General features: G+C 39.4%; 1 protein-coding gene across 3 annotated transcripts in view; it reads right to left on the reverse strand.

Annotated features, from left to right (window-relative positions):
• Clcn5 (chloride voltage-gated channel 5) overlaps positions 1-21,708 on the reverse strand; it is a 172,276-nt gene that overhangs the window by 135,122 nt on the left and 15,446 nt on the right. The window contains exon 3 of one of the 3 annotated variants that reach the window (XM_029473283.1): positions 17,255-17,323. The exons of the other annotated variants lie outside the window; for them this stretch is intronic. Within the exon in view, the coding sequence (XP_029329143.1) occupies positions 17,255-17,323 (69 nt within the window). The remainder of the gene's footprint in view (positions 1-17,254; positions 17,324-21,708) is intronic. 3 annotated transcript variants of the gene reach the window in all.

Genomic DNA, 21,708 nt, shown 5'->3' on the forward strand with positions numbered 1-21,708 from the left:
CTGCTGGGGATGCAGTGTGCAGCTGCTCTAGCCTCCATACATGGCTGCTGGGGATGCAGTGTGCAGCTGCTCTAGCCAACAGCTTGGTAATTGCTCAGGAATACTAAACATAGTTACCACATGACCTAGAAATTCCTCTCCTAGATATACAGCCAAGAAAAATGAAAACCTATGTCCACCCAAAACTTTATAGGGAAATATTCATAGTAGCATCATTCATGATGGGCGAAAAATGAAGCAAGTCAAACATCCATCAAGTGATGAATGGCTAGCTCAAGTGTGCTGCTGCTGCTCAATGGTGTATTATTTGGCCATAAAATGAAGTACTTTGCCTGCTGCAGCACGGGTAAACCTTGAAAATAAATGTGCTCAGTTAAAAGAAGCTAGGCACAAATGACCACATAGCATATGGTTCCATTTATAGGAAATGTCTAGAATAGACAGGTCTTTAGACAAGACGTAGATTGGCAGTTGCCTAGGATGGGGTTGAGGAAATAAAAACTCACTGCTAATGAGTACAAATTTTCTTTTAAAAGTTATAGTTTGTGATGGTTTTTCGACTATAAATGTAGTTTTTAACTATTCAACTGTACACTTTTAACTGGGCATGACAGCAGATAGTACAATCTTAGAACTTAAGAGAGGCAAGCAAACTGCTTTGAGTTATAGCCCAACCTGGGCTACATAATATGGTCTTGGTCACATAAAACCATTTTGTCTCAAATAAATCAATTGTACATTTTAAATGGGCAAATTGTATAATATGAAAAGTACATCTCAATAAAGTTATTTCAAATTGTAAATGCTCCAAACAATTGAATTAAAGGTAGAAATCTGAAGACTGGATTTAAAAAGTAAGAATGTACTGACTATATACAAAAGGCTATCTAAATATAATGATGCAAATAATTAAAAGTACAATACCAAGAAAGTAAACAGCACATGAACACTAACCAAAAGAATGCTGAAAAGTAGATTGTGTAACAAACAATACCAGCAGGCACAAAAACTGATCAGTTGGCACAATCAATTAACACACTAATGCTAAATGTGTAGGTACCTAACAACCAAGCTTCAAATATGGGAAGCTAAAACTATGAACAAAGATGAATAACTCCACAACATAATTACAGTTGGAGATTTCGACACCACTCTTTCAACAATTAATAGAACAAATAGAAAACCAGAAAAAGAGAGAAAGTTTGAAACTTTCTAGCAAACAATTGTATCCTGCTGACACTTACCAAACCTTCCGCCTAAGAATAGGATATCTGTTCCCTTCAAATAGACGTGGACAATGTACTAAGATAAACCATATCTTGGGTCCAAATGCAAATATAAATGAACTTAATTTTTGTCTGAATGGGCTTTAAAAATCCAAAGCATACAGTTTATTCTCAATCTAAAATAACACTAAATATGAAATCAAAAGCATAAAAGACAAGTACTAAAACTCTAAATATTTAGAAACCATTAACAGGTGACTGTCATAAGACATTCACATTGATAATCCCAGCATTTGGGAAGATGAAGAGAATTGTCTCAAGTCTGGAAGTCAACTTCAGGCCAGTATGAGCTATAGTTCTCAAGAAAAAAATAACCAAAAATAAACAGTAAGAAAGGTAAAAGTTAAGGGATGTAACTTAAACAGCACATGAGGAGACATTTACACCACGAAACTCTCATTTCAACATCTTACACCCAAAGAAATTAACAGAGGCCGGCACAGTGATGCAGATGGGTCACCAACCAACACTTAGGAAGTGGAGGCTTGAGGATAAAGAATTGGGTCAGCCTTAACTACATAGGGAGTTGGAGGCCAGCCTGGGCTACATGAAACTCTATAAAGAAAAAGGAGGGAGGGTATAGGAGGGAAGGGAAGGAAGAAAAGTAAAACTAACAGAAAAAGAGCAAGTGAAAGCCAAGATAAAATGAAAAGCTAAAAATACCACAGTGGTAACCAATGAGAAGGAAAGCATAGAAAGAAAGAAAAGCAAGGAAATGATAAGGCAGTTCAGTGAGACTCTCAGTTAAATAGACCATCTTCTAACCTTGGACAGGACCCAGAAAAACCAAGAGTAGACAGGTATCACTCTACTGGGAACGAGAAAGGAAAAATCATTCTGGGACTCCACAACATTTTTAAATGTAGAAAAATACTATGAAAAATTTTATTATAATAGATTTGAAAACACAGACAAAATGGACAAATTTCATTAAAGACACAAATTACAAAAAGAGAGCAAATAAGAAATATAGGAATATAATATGCCTACTAAAGAACTGGGCTTGATAGTTAAAAATACAGCCCTTACCATCCCACTCGAAATCCAGCTGGCCTCACTAGGGAATTCTCCTAAATAATTACAATAGAGAAAACACCAGCTATACTGCCTCACAACATTGAAGATGTCGAGAGTTTTTTTCTTACCCATTCCATGAGACCAGTATTAACCTGATATCAATACCTGGGGAAAATATTTTAAGGAAACTAAAGTCCAATAGCACTTTTCATAAACATACGTGTACAGATTCCTAATTGAATCCTTTGTAATACAACAATATGTAAAACTTATAATCAAGACCCAGTAAGGTCCCTCAGGAATATAAGATTGATAACACTTTGAGGAAAATCCATTTAATTCACCAGATTAAAAGATTTTTTAATAAAGTGTCCGATCATAGAAAGACAGAAAATCCACTTGAAAATCTAACATTTGTGTCTCATACTTAAAAACGCTCAACAAACTAGGAACAGATGAGAACATTCACCTGACAGATGGAACTTCTCCAACCTGAGAAAGCACGAAGGAAAAAATAAACAACAGCAACAACAAAAACCCTCCTTTCTAGTGATCAGAACGCAAGCTTTCACGACCTCTCAATATTGTCCTGGCAGTTCCAGCCAGTGCAATCAGGTAAGACAGAAATAAAACCATGTAGATGAGAAAGACAGCAAAGTAGTATTGGCAAGAGGCATGCTTATCTCTATGAAGAATCTATAGACCAGCTACTGAACTACTGAATTCCATAATGTTGCAGGATATAAAGGTAACAACTGTCTTAGTTTATATGTTATAGTTATGGTTTACTATTGCGGTGAAATGCCACGAAAAAAACAAAAGCAACTTGGGGACCAAAGGACTTATGACTCTCGGGTCACACTCCATCTTTGAGGGGAGGGGCAGGAACTGAAGGCTGAAGCAGATGCAGAAGCCATGGAGAAGAACTACTGCCTCCTAGCTTGTTCCCATGGTTTGTTCATCCTGCTTCCTTATCATATCCTCCTGGACCACCCACTCATGAGTGGTACCGCCCACCGTGGGATGGGCCCACCCACATCAATCATCAATCAAGAAAATGCTGCACAGGCATGTCCCCAACCCAATCCATTGGGGGCATTTTCTCAGATGAGGTACTCTCATTGAAAATGACTCTTAGAGCCGGGCGTGGTGGCACACACCTTTAATCCCAGCACTCGGGAGGCAGAGGCAGGCGGATTTCTGAGTTCGAGGCCAGCCTGGTCTACAAAGTGAGTTCCAGGACAGCCAGAGCTATACAGAGAAACCCTGTCTCGAAAAAACCAAAAAGAAAATGACTCTTGCCTGTGTCAAGTTGACATAAAAACTTGCTGGCACAACATCTACAGATCAATTCTATTTCAACATACTATGAACAAAACATAAATATGTCATTTTAAATCACTTAGTGATAAACCTGAAAAGAGACATTTTTTAAATTGGATGTTTTATTTATTTACATTTCAAATGTTATCCCCTTTCTCGATTTTTCCCTCAGAAATCCCCTATCCCATTCCCCTCTCCTCCTGCTTCTATGAGGATGTACCCCCAACCACCCATCCACTCCCGCCTCCCTGCCTTCGCATTCCCCTACACCGGAGCATCAAGCCTTTACAGGACCTCTTCTCCCACTGATGCCCAACAAGGTCATCCATGGAAGCAAATAAGGAGACAAATAAAGAAAAGGCCATTCAGAGACTGCCCCACCTGGGGATCCATCCCATATACAGTCACCAAACCCAGACACTATTGTGGATGCTAACAAGTGCTTGCTGACAGGAGCCTGACATAGCTGTCTCCTGAGAGGCTTTGCCAGAGACTGACAAATACAGAGGCAGATATGCTGGCAGCTAATCATTGGACTGAGCAGGGGTCACCAATGGAGGAGTTAGAGAAAGGACTGAAGGAGCTTAAGGGGTTTGCAACCCCATAGGAAGAACAACACTAGCAACCAACCACAGCTCCCAGGGTCTAAACCACCAACCAAGGAGTACACATGAAAAGAGACATTTAACACCCATACTTACACTGAAAACTACAAAATATTGGTGGGAAATAAAGGACATCCTATATGGACATACCTAGGTTTACTGTATGCTATTATGTCTGAGTACAGCTGATAAGAGTAGATAAGACTCCAGGTATTATCGGGGCCAAACTCTCAGAAATCACCAGACCAACACTAGATAGATAGATCCTCTAGCTTGTGACTTCAGTGTGCTAGGTCTTGAACAGGATGAGTATGACCTGATATGAGTATGACCTGATATGAGTATGACCTGATATGCTGACCTTCCAAATAACACAAGATGGTTGACTGACCTAGCAAGATTTTGATGGTTGACTGACCTAGCTCAATCTTGCTGAACACCTCAGGAGCACAGACACTTATAGGTGACGTATTATTCAGTCGCTGTACATACTGATAAAGTTGAAGAAACGTTTACCTCTGGACTTTGGAGATTCAGTCATGACGAGACTGAGGCAGGATAAAGTAAGATCTGTGGGAATCTGTTGTTGTAAGAGCCATGGAAAAGACCGGGCTCAGGAAGTGGCTACTGTGCTGGCCTTGAGAGAAGCAGCCTTGGAGACATGTACCTGACACATATCAAGTGCACTCACTCTAAAAGCTAGCTCAAGCAATGTCATAAAATCATCAAATTTAATCACAGACCAGCAATAAAGAGTTTGCCCTAATCTAAATTAGAGTTGAATGCAAAATAATCTTCATACAGGAATAAAGGAGTTCCAATAAACTCATTGATAGCAGAGGCAAGATTTCAAGGGACAAAAGAAATATCTTCAAGCAAATTAACCTCACAGGCAAGAAAACATTTTACAGTTTATTGCAGCATCAGAGATTATGTAAACAAACAGACTGAACTCAAATCCCAGCATAGTTAATAGCCACAGAGACCAGAGCAAGATACTGATTCTATGTGACTCAGTTCCTTCACATGTAAAGATGGAGGGCCAGAGTGACCCAAGCATGGTGGTACATACCTCTAGTGCCAGATATTGAGGAGGATGAAAGGCAGGAGGATCATAGGTTGAAGACCTGCCTGGAAAATACAAATGAGAGCCTGGCTCCAAAGAAGTCAAAATAACGAGGTCTGGGGGATACAGTAGAGCCTAACATGTGGAAGACCCTGGACTCAATCCCTAAAACCATAGAAAGATGGGGCTGAGGCCAAAATAGCTCGTTCTATAAAGTTGTCGTGAAGATGAATAACTTAATATTTGTATGGTGATTAGAAGCCTAGAACAGTCCATCCTACTTAAGCAAAATGAGAATAAACATATTGCCACTTATTCATTAAAGTATCCACTGTCAAACATTTATCCAAGCTGCACTTTTCACTAAAATATAGTTTGTTTACTTAAAACCAGACTGAATTAATGAGGTTTCCAGTCAAAAACTAACCTCTTACCTACTTCTCTTATGGTGATTCTTCCTAAAGAACATTATCCAGGATGTAGTTTTGCTGCTCTGTTTGGAACTGATAACAACTTACTCCCCACCTCACCAAACAGAGACCCAGCTCAAAGACCTTGTGCTTAGAAAGCAATTCATTTTTAAGAAACAATTAGTTGACAATTTCTGACACACACATGGAGCTCAATAAATGGCTATTCATCGGACATCTTTCCAAGCCAAAAAATAAAACAAAACAAAACAAAAAGACATACTTGTTGTTATTTATACAGTCAGTTAAAACTTTGGGTAGAGAATAAAGGCTTCATATAAGACAGTTACCACCTAACCAGTTAATCAACTTTAATAAAGTTGCGCAAGATTAATATTAGTACTATTTAACTGCAGACTTACAACTTTAATTTCTGTCAAAATGGTAATGAATGCAGATACTCCTTAGAAGATAAATACAAACAGGAAGAATATACTATATTCTAAACTGCCTCAGTAGAAAATATAACGGGGCTTCAGGATAATTCTGACATTAGTTGACTAGTCAGTCCTTTGTGGAGGGAAATACTGAGGTCCTCCATCCAGCTGGCTAAGCAAAATCAGCAGGATTCGGAGTGACAAATGTCAAACTTCCTGCTGAGACAGGAAGAATGCAGAGTTCATGACTACCCTCAGCACTAATGAGTGTGAAGCCAGCCTGATCTATTTAGCAAAACAGTTAAATTTAAAAGGGGGCTGAAGTAGCCATCTAAAGATCATCAAGGACAGGCCTGTAGTCTGACAAAGTCAGATTTGTTTGCTCTTCACAAAGGACTGCACTCAAGGAATGCCATTTAACACGAGAGCAGAAGTGAGCTTCTGTGCTTGCCTATTTAGGAACTGTAAGGAGAGCCTAAGGACAGTGGAATCCATTCTAGATGGTCACTGGTTGAGGGCTAGGAAAAGCTGTCATACACTGGAAACTGGGTCTGTTAAGAGGCAAGCACAACTCAGGAATTGGGGATGCCCACAACAAACAGAGAAGTAAATCAGACCTCGAGACATCATAAAGAAAGGAAGGAATAGTCCCTGAAAGAGAAAGACCTCTGTAGCATCTTACAGCTGCTTCAAGCCCTCGAGAGGAATGGCTTTTCTCTTTGTGTCAGCTCAGGCAACAGAGCAAGTATTTTCTTTCTTTTTTCATTTCATCTGATTCTCATATCACAGACACTTTTTTATTCTTTCAGTGGCTTTGGCATGGATGCTGAGAATCTTCTAGTTCCTCTTTAATCATACAGATATTAAGATCAGAGATACAGTTACATAAGTAAATATTTCACCTTTATTTCTATTGACTTGGAAATCTTAGGTCTAGACTAAATCTTAGGTCTTAGACTAAAGGGCCTAGGAACATATGGAAGATTTTCACTTTGTTTGTTTCTGTTTAGTTATTTGATAATGTCATACAATATATTTTGTTGTATTTTTCCCCTCGCCCAACTCCTCCCAGGGCCTCCCATCTACCTCCCTACCCACCCAACTTCATGTTCTGTCCCTCTTAAAAAACAAACAGCATGGGTTCCAACTTGTGCTGGCTAGACTTACTCCTAAGCATGAGGCTCTCCCTGGGATGTGGTTAATGAAGCTAGGGTGTGGCCTCATCAAAGACGAGTGCTTTTTCCCAAGAAGAGTTTCTCCTTTTGATGTTGAGAGGCATGGCTTGTGACCAGAAGAAAGGAGACGGGAAATGAACATCTTGCTACTTTGACAATGCTGAAGAACAAGATATGATTTTTCTGGATGATGACTAAGATCTTAAAATTGTGGATTTCTGATAAGGGGTGGAGGAAATTTCACAGACACCAGGAAGAAATCATTTTGCTATAGATTTGCTAAAATGGTGAATATGAACTTAAATGGAAATGTCGAGAAAAAAACCAAACCAAACAAACGCCAACTATGAATAGAATGAAAACTCATCACAGAAGAGCATCCCTGCTTTCTCAAGACCTGACCTAGAACTGGAGGAGTCTAGACACTGATTTTAGTGTACAGGTAACAAGGTCACTAGAATTCCTAGATTACAAAAAAGTAAAGGTAGGATGGAAAGATGATGGCTCCTTGGTAAGGAATGCATATGACTCTTGCAGAGAACCTGTGAGTATTTCCCAACACCAAGTCTGGGTGGCTCACCACAGCCTGCAACTCCAGCTCCAGGGGTTTCCAATCCCTTTGGCCTCCACAGGTACCTAGACTAATGTGTACATATCCATACACAGATATACACATATAGACATAATTAAAAACAAATCATTTTTCAAAAAGAAAACAAAGGGGACATCACAGTTATCAAGAATTGCTGAGGCAGTATCTAGCACTTGGGTCATGGAAGGAAGTGGTATATTGATTAAAGAAAAGTGCTTTGGAGAGACACTGACCAGGATTCAACTTCTGTGCACCTTCATATTTGTTATGTAATCTTAGTCAAGACATCTGCCCTCTCTGAACCGTCATTGGCAAGTAAATATTTCACCTTTATTTCTATTGACTTGGAAATCTTAGGTAGTTACTTTACTAAATTAAAGGTTATAGACTGCACACACCACACCACCACAGTAGGTATCCAAAACAGGACTTGTTCAAGCTCAAGCCAGAAAAATCCCAACATGGAGAGAAAAGATGAGCACAAAGTCCCAGCTCTAGTTAAAGAGCTATTAGGAATCTATCGATGTTGGGAGAGGGAAAGTCAGTTTTCTTTAAAGGTGTGACCCCTGGTAGGTTACCCATACTTCAGTAGCAGGCCAGCCACACATGGGACTTGATGGGTTTAAAAAACAAAGTTGGGTAAGTAAGAAAGGTCATGTGAGTCTGGAAGGAGTAGGGAGGGATGAATATGATCAAAATACATTGTACATAATTCCCACAAGAACAAAGAAAAACACAAACACTATCATCATCATCATCACCACCTCCATCAATACCAACATCACCTGTAGTCAAAAAGTAGTTCTTATGGGACTCAAAAAAACCAAAGAACCATGGTAAATAATATTTGGCTGGGAGTGAAAAGCAAAGAGAAAGAAGTACTGTGGGTATTGCAGCACATTATGAACATCCTTGAAACAGAAGAAAAGTACACTATTGAATTTCATACCTCCCCTACTTCTCTTAATTCCTAAACAGAAACAGGGAACCTCAAGTGCACACACACATACACACACACACACACACACATACACACATACACACACACACACACACACACACACACATCTTCCCACCTGTGCTCTCTGTATCCTGTGACACCTACTCTGAACTTGTGAGCCATGATAACCGTGAAAAATTAATTCTTAGTAGAGACACTACTGGAGAACCATACTGCATTATGTGTAGACTGAAAGGGGAGGAAATATAGATGATTCTTTCAATGCATTCTAAAATAAAGCAAAGGGAACAGATAGCCCATTTGTCTCTGACACTGGTAAAAACCAAACGGATTTGGAGGAAGTTCAAGAGTAAATTCTTCAATATGTTTGCAACTCAAAAGAAAATGAGCTGTTTTTAAAATACAACAGATACAAGGAAGAAGAAAGATTGTCAGTGGAACAGCCTACCTTAGAGGTGTCATCAGAGGATAGGTAAGGTGAAGAGCAACGTCAGGCTTGGGAAAGACCACATAAATGCAAAGCAGCCATGGATCTATATGTCTGAAAGAAAAGAGCATCTGTGACCAATGGCTCTCTCTTTGCAAGGAGGTAGAGAACTGGATTACATGGTGACCAGAGTCGGGGAAAGAGAGGACTAAATTAAAGGGCTGGAAGACATGGTAAGAAAATGGAACAGCAGCTGTGGGAAATTGAAAAAGACACCAACTAGGAATGTGTAAAGGGATTAGTAAGCGGCTGTTCAGGATCCAGCTGTGGTTAGAAATCATAGTTTGGTCATGGATATAATGAGCATGGTGAGGCAATTTTCCCTAGTATTTACTCAGAAGCCTGGGAACCAGACAGAAGAAAACAGATGCTAAAATCCATTTAGGTTTGGGGATTGGCAGGGCAGGTGCAGCGGAACAAGAAGAACGTGAGGGAATTGGGGATACTGTGGGAATTAGTATCAAATGGCTGGCGGAGCCAAGTGAAAGTAGGGAATGTTCGTTGGGTGGGAATGGACATGGGACTGAGAGGCTAGAAGTCAAGGAGAACAGAAGATGGAGTGGAAGTGTATAAGCACTCAAAGAAACTCTGTGAAAGGGAACAACAGAGGTGGAACAGCTCCAGATGATGACATGATGCATTGGTGTGACCAAATGAGGTTGCTTGGGCAAAGTCGAAATGAAGGTCATATGACTGGAAATCAAGAAGAGTTATGTGGGGCATCTGGAAACTCTTCAGTGATGCCCGGAGTCAGCATGGTATACAAGACTAATTTAGGTGCCAAGGGAATCAAAGAAAAAAGTCAAGCAAGGAACCAAAAATTTGCTCTGTGCCTGCCCAGTACCTGCTAACATGAATGTCAAAAGCGGTGGGGGTCGGGGGAGTGTTGAAAAACACTCTGGCTCTGGAAGCTTTCTTGAGAATAAGGAATTTGCAGACTAAACAGCTTCATCTGAGAGAGTTGTGAGGTGGGGTGGGGAACAGTGTCACCAAGAGTAAAAACTTCAGAGAAATGGTTGTAAACACGTGGGTTGGTTTTTTTAAACCAAAGAACACAGATTCAGGAAGATGTAGGAGATCAGAGGGGAAAATAGTGTCATCCAGGAAATGCTCTGGTTATGAAATGGGAAGGGATTGTGTTGAATTTACACCAGAGACATTTCATCCTTTAGGATGCTGAGGAAGCAACAGAGGAACTGGAAACTCAGTGAATTTGGCCAAGAAAGAAGAAGTGATTAGTTAAAAGCTGAAGTGAAAGAAACTTTAGGAACCATGTCCAGATTATCATAAACACTTCTTGGTAACAACTATAGACAGAACAACGAAGACATAGGTATGAACATACCCCACGAATATTGGGTGTAAGAATTTCCATAAGTGATCACAGGGACCCTTTAGTAGGTCAATGTTTTAGAAGAATAAAAAGTAGAAGGGCAGTCTCATAATGTTAGTATCCACACATCGCCTGCCCCCCCCCAGTTGTAAAGAAATAAAAAAAGCTGAGGCAACTAAAGACCACAGCATGACTAAACAGAAATCATATTAATATGCAACAGGAACTGATGTAGCCATAACAGGTGCACATTCTTCCATGTAAGATAATCTACCCTGAGTAGAAAATATATGTGAACAGGTGATGGAGAGACAGCAAGTGAGCAAGGACCACAGCAGAATGATCCAGTTCCTATTTCTATCCCACCTTATATGACAGGGCTAATTTTTCACACTGGTAATGGCAGGACAAACATGAAAAAGATGCTAACCTATGGGCAATCGTGCAGTTTCAAATGAATTTGGCTCCATGGACCCTAACAAAATATAGCACTTGTGGTTAGAAGGTAACCTGCATTCCTGATTAAGAAGTTTTTGCTGGTGATCTCTGCAAAAATAAAAAAAAAAAAATCATGGTGGTTGAGTACTTGCCTAGCACATGTGAGACTCCGAATTTGATGCCAAGTATCACACACACACACACACACACACACACACACACACACACAATATGGCCGATTAGAATGATGAAGGAAGGCTATAGTTTGATAACTAACAGCCCAGGTTTCCAAAGCTGTAACATTTCCAAAACACCTTAAAAACAAAAGTGGACAGTGTGGTATTACATGCCTTTAATCTCAGCACTTTGGAGCCAAAGACAGGTGGATCTCTATGAGGTAGAGGCTCTGGTCGTGAGAACTGTAGACTGGGCCAATGTCACTGGCTCAGTATTTTGACTTCCAATATTTTTAGACAATTTTTCTTTACAGGAACCACTCTTAACAGCCATGTGATAAAGCTGCATACAGCAATACACATACTAAAGCTTTCTTTGACTTGAGTCTCATCCTCCTCACACCTCTGTAGAGTTTACCAATGTCCATTTGTTGGTTTGCTGTTGTAATAGAGTTCACATATGATGTTATTATTGTTATTGAAAGAAGCTAGGAAGAAGTGCATGGACCTTGCCTGTAACTTCTTTGCAGTTCCTATAATTACCTGAATGTATAATTATTTTAAAATAAAAAGAGTGCATTTTTTGTTTGGGGTTGTTTGTTTGTTTGTTTGAGGGAAAGGTCTCTCTATGTAGCTCTGGCTAGCCTGGAACTCACTAAGTAGACCATGCTGGCCTTAAACTCCAGAGCTCTTCCTGTTTCTGCCTCTCAAATATTGGGATTAAAGGCATAGTCACTCTAACAGTGTAAAAAGATGTTTTTTTAAAGAATAGTAACTAATAGATCAATGTTTACCTCACAGGCTTGTAGGCCTCGGGACTCTGCATTTAGCACTATTAAAATACCAGAAGCAAAGCATGTATAAAAGAGGGAGACACGGGTGATCTGCTTTCAAAGAGAACTAGAATCCAAAAACGTTGACAGGCAAAGTAAAAGTGAGAAAGGTAGAAAGAACCACTTTAAATCTCCTACCTAGGGCACAGTGTCTGACACAAAGAAGAGGACAAAAAAAAATCTGAAAAAATTAATCGAGATGTGTCTCCAGCATCCAAAGGAGCTGCATCTGTAGTTCAGTTGATAGCGTGCTTTCATAGAACGCAAAAAGTTTGAGGTTAATCCCTAGCACTACATAAACCAGGTGTGCTGTGCAAACCTCGAGTCCCAATACTCAGAAGGTAGAGATGGGCAACTCAATGTCATCTTGGGATTCAGGAGAACATGTCTTTAAAAAAAACAATATGTGAATGAAAGTTTTAAAACAGTCAAGGATGCGATAGCACACACCTTTAATCCCAGTACTCAAGAGACATGCAGATGGACTGCTGTGAGGTCAAGGCTAGCCTAGTCTACATAGTGAGACTCTGTTTCCAAGAAAATTTAAGATTAGTGAACGTGCATTGCAAAAGACTCTGTAATCGACAGAACGATAATATTCCTCAAACTACTACAACACTCAGTCTCTTTAATAAAGTACGTATTCTTTTTCTTGGAGGTTCTTGCTTAATTGTTCGGGCTGGCCTCAAACTTAAAATCTTCTTTGCCTCAGCCTTTCAGCTAGGATTACAGTCATGGGCCACCATGCCCAGCGATAAAGTGTGTGTGTGTGTGTGTGTGTGTATTAAAGAGAGTGGAGTGGAGTTATCTACTATATCATCATTGTGCTCTGAATATATACAATAAATCAGGTCTTGGAGAAAAGAATCACAACTAAGTGTTTAAAGATCCTATTGTACAAATAACATAGTAGCCAAGCATGGTGATACATGCCTATAATCTGCACTTGGGAGGTGCAGACAGGAAAATCAGAAGTTTATGGCAACCCTTGGCTGCACAGAGAATTTGAAGCCAGACTGATACAAAAGATCTGTCTCAAAAAAAAAAAAAAAACACTAAAAGTAATACAAGATATTTAGCCTGGTAAAAATGAAATATAACCAGTAAACATGACAAGTTAGTCTATTACATATGCCATAAAACAATGGTAGGATTATTAAACTTCATTATTGACAACATAATGCTTTACCATTTACAGCATACTTTTCCCCCTATTTCTTTTGTGTGTATGGGGAGGTGGGTTAGGTTTAAAACAGGGTCTCAAACTATAGATTAGGTTGCCCTATAACTGTGGAAGCAGGCTGACCTCCAGCTCACCTCACTCTTCCTGTCACAATCTCTGAGTGATGGGATTACAGGTGTGGGCCATTATGCCCAGTTACAACATAGAAAGGGAGAAAAGGAAGGAAAACGGTTTTCTTCGGCTTGGCACTAGAGGTTAGAGAGAGATCAGAAATAGACTGGAGCTCTGCCTGACATAAAGAAGGACTTTCCAACATTTTAATCTTCACGAGACTGGAATAACTATTATAAAAGCACTCAGGACAAACTAATAGACAGTTTAGGCACTGTACATTTCATTATCTGATGTAACCATCATAAAAGTCCTGTGAAGTGGACACTATTATCCTTTTACAGATGAGAGAACTCAATTACAACATCGAGGACTTAACTGATCTGCCCTAGGCTATCGCTACAGCTAGCCAAGTGTCAGACTTAGAAATCAAATTCAGGCAGGCCCACTCCAGAGCCAATGCCTCTGAATAACTACAACAATCACCACAGTCACTGGCAAAGGCCACTGCAGGGTGAGTGGTCTATTCATCTTAGCCGAAGGCTACACTAAACCAAGATATACACAGGTAACAGGGTTCTAGGAATTTTGAATGATAGGTCAGTTTGAACTAAAAAAACTACACAGTTTCAGGATATAGCTAATATTAGCTCTAAAGCTCCCAATCATATTGTTTGAAAGTACATTACAAGAGTATCAGGCAGGTTAAGACAGACCTTTGGTATAATGGTAGATAGTCGATAGACAGACAGAGAGGTGGCCGGTATTCAGTTTTGTCAAACTGATAGAATCTAAATACATTTGCATTTCAATGAGGGATCATCTATACTTACCTAGCCTGTGGGCATGTCTATTTAGGGATTATCTTGGTTACTGAGTAGATCTGCCCACTGTGGTTGGCAGCATTCCCTGGGCAGGCAATCCTAGATTGTTTAACAGTGAGAACTTGCACAAAAGCATTAATTCATTGTTCTCTGCTCTTGACTATGGATGTAGCTGCTTTAAGTTCCTGTTGCCTTGATTTCCCTGTAACGATGGACTTGAGAGCCAAATGAACTCTCCCCTAAATTGCTTTTGTCAGGATATTTTATGTCATCAACAGGATATGAAACTAAGACAGACAGAGATTAAAAAAAAAGATTAGACTTTGGCTGTGCCACAATTTGCAGCTTGAAAGTCCGTTAGTGCCATTTTATGTTGTAAAATAATAAGCTTCATGAAACTACAGGTATGCCTGGAAAAGTGTGTATGTATTATTTCCTATTCCAACCCTTGTTTCCACCAACTGTTGCAACATATATTAAAAATCGCAAACTGTGTAACTACATAAGCAAAGGCTAATACACTTGATTACATAAAATGAAAGACTTGTTGGGGACAGTGGTGCACTATTGTATTCCCAATACTTGGGAGGGACAAGCAGAAGTTCATGGTCATCCTCAGATATATAGCAAGTTAAAGGCCAGCCTGGGCTATATGAGACTGTCGAAAAAAACCTGATTTTTAACAAGAATAGATTATATAATCATTTCTAATTTCTAAAAGGAAAGAAGTACACTATCATTTCTCACTAAGAGACAGCTACTGTAACATCTCATAGCTTTAACATTTTGGATTCTATAAAAGGAAAAAAATCAACTAGCTGAGTACTATCCTCTGGAGAGCAGGAGGGAATCAATGTAGCAGATTCTATATTAATGAAGCAAAACTCTATTAGCATAAAACCAACAAGCCAAAAACTTAATAAAACAACCTGCTTGCAGTTAGAAACTGAAGAACCACTACTAGTTCATTATAAAGTTCTTTTCCCTCCAAATTTCAATCTTGAAAACCATATTCTTTTATTTTCAAAGTTTTAAATTTTCCCTTATTTTATTTTATGTATCGGTGTGTATGTGACTATGTGTATCTGCATTCACAATATGCATACATGAACAGAAGAACATCATAAGAGAGCATTAGATCCTCTGGAACTGGAGGTATAGACGATTGTGAGCTAGAAACTGGACTCGTCTTACCCTGGGTCCTCTGCAAGAGCAGTCAGTGCTCTTAACCACTAAGACATTTCTCCAACTCCTCAAAGCTGCTTTTTAAGTGCCAAATATATTCCACACAAAACCAAAGCAATCAGCCAGCCACGGTGCTTCATGCATATAAGCCTAGTACTTGGGAATGGAGGAAGGAAGATGCTAGGCCAGCCTAGTTACATTACATTATGCCTCAAAAAAGAAAAAAAGGAATACAGGAACAGTAAATGAGCCAATTTGTTAAATACCTGGTAGCTGGCAAGAATTGAACAAAGTAGTCTTAGTGGAGTAAGAAGATCTTTTTTTACCCTTCCCACTTCAACCAACGTAAAGAAGTTTCTGTTAGAGTAGCCTTCCTGGCCTCTCTGTCTTATTACCTACTGCTTCCTGTGAGGGGAGCTACAATTTGCCTAAGAGATTGGACAAGAAAAAAATCTAAATTAAATCTAATTTCAAGACAGGGCCATTTTAACTAGTTTTAAAACAAACAAGTCATCTTCCAGGCATAACAGTGCATACCTTTCATCCCAGGAGACAGAGGTGTTCAAAGGCACCGTGGTCTACATAAAGGACCCCAAGGCCAGCCAGGGCTACACAGTAAGACCCTAGCTTAAAAAAACACACATGGAATTACACGCTCACCTGTCCATCTCTAGTACCCAAAAACGTAAGTGAAACCATGAGCTATGCATCTAACGAACCCTTGCAGCCTGGCTGATCCAGGAGTTCACAAATCCAAACAGCTATTCTGTAATAGGAAGTTCCTATGTGAGTACAAGAAAGCAGGGAGATGGGGAATGTGTAGCAGGCAATACAAAGAGATCACCCCAAATGCACATTTCAAGCTCTCTGACTTCTCTCTAACATGTGTCACACTGAAACTCCATTTGGTGAGCAACCATCCAAATTCAGGGACCTGTCACCAATATCTGCACCTCCCTTTGAGTAAGGAGGGTACCACTACCTAGTTTTCTTCAACCAGCTCAAATGTCACCTCCTCCCTAGCCTTCCATCCTTAATCTAGCTTCAAATTACTGTTCTCTTAGGAGTCTGCATTCTTCTACTACTCTTTCTACAAGTGTAATCCTTTTACTAGACTCTAAGTTCTTGATGGAAAGATTCAAGTCAATGATTTTGGATGAGCCACGATATTGACACAATGCTTTACACCATTGCTCAATAGATGGGAGTAAACTAAACTTAAAACTCTCTTGCTCCTCACCCCTTAATACAACAGTCATTAGAGAGTAGGTGTGATATCTTCCTATGAATGAATGCAGCATCTAGCTTCAGTCCAATGTAATGAACTTTTTTTTTCTGTTTCCTCTGCTTTCGTCTCGTGTATATGATGTGATACAAGGGTGAGATCCTGCACATTTCTCAGAGCTGGCTTGATAAAACACTCTATGGCAATACTGTCTAACACAAACAAAAGCCATTCAGGCAATTTTAAATTTTCTAGATACTGCATTAAGAAAATAATAAGTGAAATGAGATATAACACTGTATTTTATTGAATAAATACATAGAAAATGGTATCAGTTCTATAGGTAGCCAATAAAAACATTATTATAGCTTTTAGATTCTTCTATATATCAAGTCTTTGAAATCCACTGTACATTTTATACTTACAGCATATATTCATTTATACCAGGAATTACTTATTAGCTATGGAAATTTTTTACTTAGTTTCTCTTTGCCCCACTTTCTGCAGTTTAAAAAGAAGAATATTACTACTAACCTTTGACAGCTCGATTGCACTGGGAAATGTGTATAAAGGATTTAAAATGGTACCTGGGAGCTGGCGAGATGAGTCAGTGGGTAAATGGTCCAGCGGCCAAGCCTGTCTCCCTGAGTTCATTCCTGGATCCAAATGGTGGAAGGAGAAAACCAAATGCAGCAAGTTGTATACACACACACACACACACACACACACTTAATTAATTAATTAATTAACTATAATTAAAATAGTACGTGGAAAACTGTAAGAGCTTAGTAACTATTAACTACCACAATAATCATCCATTTTTAAAAAATAGCTAAAAAACAATATGTCTTCAAAGTTCATAAAGCAGATTAATGTCAGTTCTAGTTTTTTGTCTCAGTAGTTATCTGTTAAGGCAGGCAGAGCAGCTGAAAGCAATGGAAAAAATTCTTATTTTGCACATTTAAAAATCCAAACTACTAGACAAATAGAGTTTGGGAGTCAGCCCAACAGGTTTTCTTCAAAATGGAAGCTTGGAGCAATGTTATCCAGCTATGTTATATTGTCACTTTACGCTAAAACTTCCTTTAAGCTCCATCCCTATTTGCTCTAATATTTCTTTTTTTAAAGATTTATTATTTAACGTATTTTGTGTATATGAGTGTTCTGTCTTCATATATATCTACACATGAAACAAAGACATCAGATCCCATTACAGATAATTCTGAGCCACAGTGTGGTTGCTGGGAATTGAACTCAGGACCTCTGAAAGAGCAGTCAGTGCTCTTAACCGCTGAGCCAACTCTCCAGCATCTGCTCTAATATTTCATCTGTGTCAATGGGTGAATACTGTAACTTATATCTACTATGAAATATTTTAGGTTGTTTTCATGCTTTGTAAAACACAGCAGGTTGAATAATCTTGTCCATATTTACACAATGTCCAAACCCAAGAATATCCACTCTTTTGTCAAACGTTATTGTGGTCTTTAGGAGACAAAAAAAAAACAAAGATAAAATACAGAAACCAAGGCCAAATATTGAAGGGAAGGAACTATGGCTTTTGGCATCAAAGAGTTTGATGTCTGCCTTCAATCTTGAGTAAATCATTAGCATGGCTGGGCCACTCTGGAGCTGTTGTGTCTCAGTTTATGATAAGATCTATTAAATATGAAAATACGTCAAAATAACATTTCATCAAGTCTTAGCTCCCCTGTTTAGCTCTGAAATAAAGTTTCCTGGGGGGTGGAATAAATATTGATAATGTTTACAGATAAGCTAATGGTAAATAATCACCATATAACCAGAATATTTAGGAAAACAAACAAACGGTTCATCTATCCGATTTGTATTGATGCTGCGATCACAGAAATCTAAACAGTGGTCATTCCCACCCCCACCCCCCAGCTTTCAACTAGGTAGCAAAGCTTAGAACTCTAGGATACTGGCAAAAACACTAAGGACATCAAGGATCATTACCAAGATCTCCCAAATCTAGGTCCCTCAGCTCTAGCCAATACTGACACTACTATTTATCTACAAAGAATTCTTTGTTGCAGACGGCTGGCCAGTAAAATATAAAATAGCTAGTCTCTTCCTGCTCTTCTACCTGCTAGTAAGACCTCTCCAGTATTGTGAGAACCAAAATGCCTCTAGATGTTGCTAGTGCCCCTAGAGACTAAAACCATCCTTGGCTGAAAACCACTTATAAGTTGTCTAGTACCGCTACCTTCAATTCCTTTGGAATTAAGTTGATACAAGCATCATCAAGTATCACTGTGTCACTAATTTTGACACAGACTCGTTATAATAATATATAACATAATGTGCAACTTTCATGGGCAACCTGGGTTATGCAGAGGCAAAGCCTCGAGTTAATTTGCATTTAATATATACATAGTGAAATATACTCTTGCAAGATGAATTGACCCATGTATGTTTTTCAAACAAAAATAAAAAAATGTTTTCACACAACTGATGACTTCTGTAGCTAATATTCGAGAGTAAGATATTTAATTTCTAGGACTTGTGACATGTTTTTTTAACATGAGTACACTGGCTTGAACTATTGAACAAAGCATCCACTATATGATACCTGTCACCCACATCATTCTCGTGCTCACATGTTCTGGCTCCCAAGGACTAAGCCCTGTACTCAGTCACTAATAACCACAAGTTTTAAAAGAAAGGTTACACAGTGGGCTTGACATGCCGCCTCTGCAGAACTGGCAAGCTTCTGTGCACTTGGGTTAGTCACCTATCCAGTACTGGAACAAACACCAGAGAAGAATGGACTTACACTTAACTCTGTATTGTTAAGCCAATGTATTGTTGGCCCACCGTTTTCAAGCCTGTACACCGTTTTTAAGCACAGTACACACATGGCAGAAGCAGGTGACAGAGGAGGCTACTATCTGCCTGAAAGAAAAAAAAGTGAAAGAAAAAAAAGAGGCAAAGCAATCAAAATTTCTTTAAAGGGCATATCTTCAAATTATGTAACTTCCATTAGATTTGCCTCCTAAGCATTCTACCACCTCCCTACAGCACCATGAGCTGAGAATCAAGCCTTTTTAATTTGTGTGTGTGTGTGTGTGTGTGTGTGTGTGTGTGTGTGTGTTTTGAGTCAAGGTTTCTCTGTATAGTCCTGGCTGTCCTGGAGCTCACTCTGTAGACCAGGCTGGCCTCGAACTCAGAAATCCACCTGCCTCTGCCTCCCATGTGGTGCAATTAAAGGCTTGTGCCACCACTGCCCAGCGAGAATCAAGCCTTTAACATATGGGCCTTTGGTGGACATTCCAAATCCCTCCAAAAAAATCAGAATTCCAAAATGTTCCTGAGATGCATCTCTCACATTAATTTTATTATGGATATTTGTGCAGGTGTTTGAACTTCCTCAGACTAGCATTTTTCGGGGGAGGGCATTGTCTGCTTCTGAATCTGCCTGGTCCTACATATGCTATCTACTAAAGTCTGACAAATACAAGGTAGTCACAAGATTAAACTCAGAAAGAATGAAGACTTTTGCCACAGACATAGAGTCCAGTTATTCACAGACCCTGTAAGCTTCTGTAACCTTTCTTACACACCTGCCCTCATCCTTTCATTTGATACTGAGACCACAACAAGATGGTCTGGAGAGATGGCTTCAGGTGTTAAAGGCTAGGCTAACAACCCAAACTACAAGACCAGCACAACAGGGCTACAATAGGAAGTTTACGTCTGTTAACTGGCCGTCACCCTTTTTGTGAGGGAAGCAGTGGAAACAGGAATTTGGGCACTGTGCTCCTAGGAATAAAATGTCACCAAGAGCACAGGATCCATAATGAGGTAGCCATGGAGCCATGCTCCACCAGTTCCAATTGCAGAATAAAATGCAACCACTCTATGCCCTACTTCCTGGCCCTTAAATAGTTATTGTGAAGATTAAAGATAATCCACATGAACCACTTTAACTTACCCCTGGTAAGTACTCAATAAATGTTAGTTGTTGTTGTTGGTATTCCTCTTTCTTGATGCTCTTTGAGTCAAAATACATTACTGTAGGGTGGGAAATCTAAGCAACATCCATTACCCAGGACAGCCAAGTACAGGTTTCAAGTACACATAAAGTCAGCCCACTTATAGCTCACCTGGTCTAAACGGGGGCCAAAAGCTTCTGCTATCACTGGGAAAGGTGAGCACTTCCTATCCTTGTTCACTATGCATAACCTCTAGGTCCAGGTTCAAGTGCAACCCCAAACCACTTCTAGAAAGCTCCTTCAGTCCTCTTATTCCCCTAGAAAATCCTCCTAAGTTACACAGTTGTTTTATTGGGATTTTGAAACAGGAAATGCAGGCTTGTCTTGAATTTGCTGTATAGCTAAGGATAACCTTGAACTCATGATCCTCCTATCTCCCAAGTACTAGGATTACAAGATATACCACCATACCTAGCAAAAGTTACACTCTGTTTATGGGCTTTCTATTCCCACGTACAGCCTTAAGTGACTTCATCCTTTTCTTTTTAACATCTACTAAGCGTATCACTCAAGCTTCTAGCATCTACCTCTTACAGAGCTTTGTCAATTACGGGAGGAAAGCGTGTCCTCCTTCTTAATCAATTCATCAAAGTTGCTTTCTTATAGTTCATCTCTTGCTTAACCATTCCTGCTTCTGAATGCCCATAATTCAGCAAGGGAATATTCAAATCAAAGGGACATTCAGAGAGACATCCCTTTGATTCCTTTTATCACATGCCACAGTCTTCTTTGGGGGGCATATGGCCCCCTATAAGTCCAGAAAGATTTGAAGATTTAATCAAAATCTTACAAGGTAAATATTAGGCTACTTGTCTCGACTTCAAGCATAAGTTTATACTTACACTCCATCTCAGATCCTTAAGTCAGAGGATCAAGAAATTTTAACTTAAAGTTCATGAACAATATTCAAACAAGTTAAACAAGAATGGCAGCTACTATAAAACCAGAGACACTGAAATTAATAGAGGAGAAAGTGGGGAAAAGCCTCAAAGATATGGGCACAGGGGAAAAATTCCTAAACAGAA

Source organism: Mus caroli, chromosome X (assembly GCF_900094665.2).
Source record: "Mus caroli chromosome X, CAROLI_EIJ_v1.1, whole genome shotgun sequence".
In the NCBI taxonomy this organism is placed as follows: domain Eukaryota; kingdom Metazoa; phylum Chordata; class Mammalia; order Rodentia; family Muridae; genus Mus; species Mus caroli.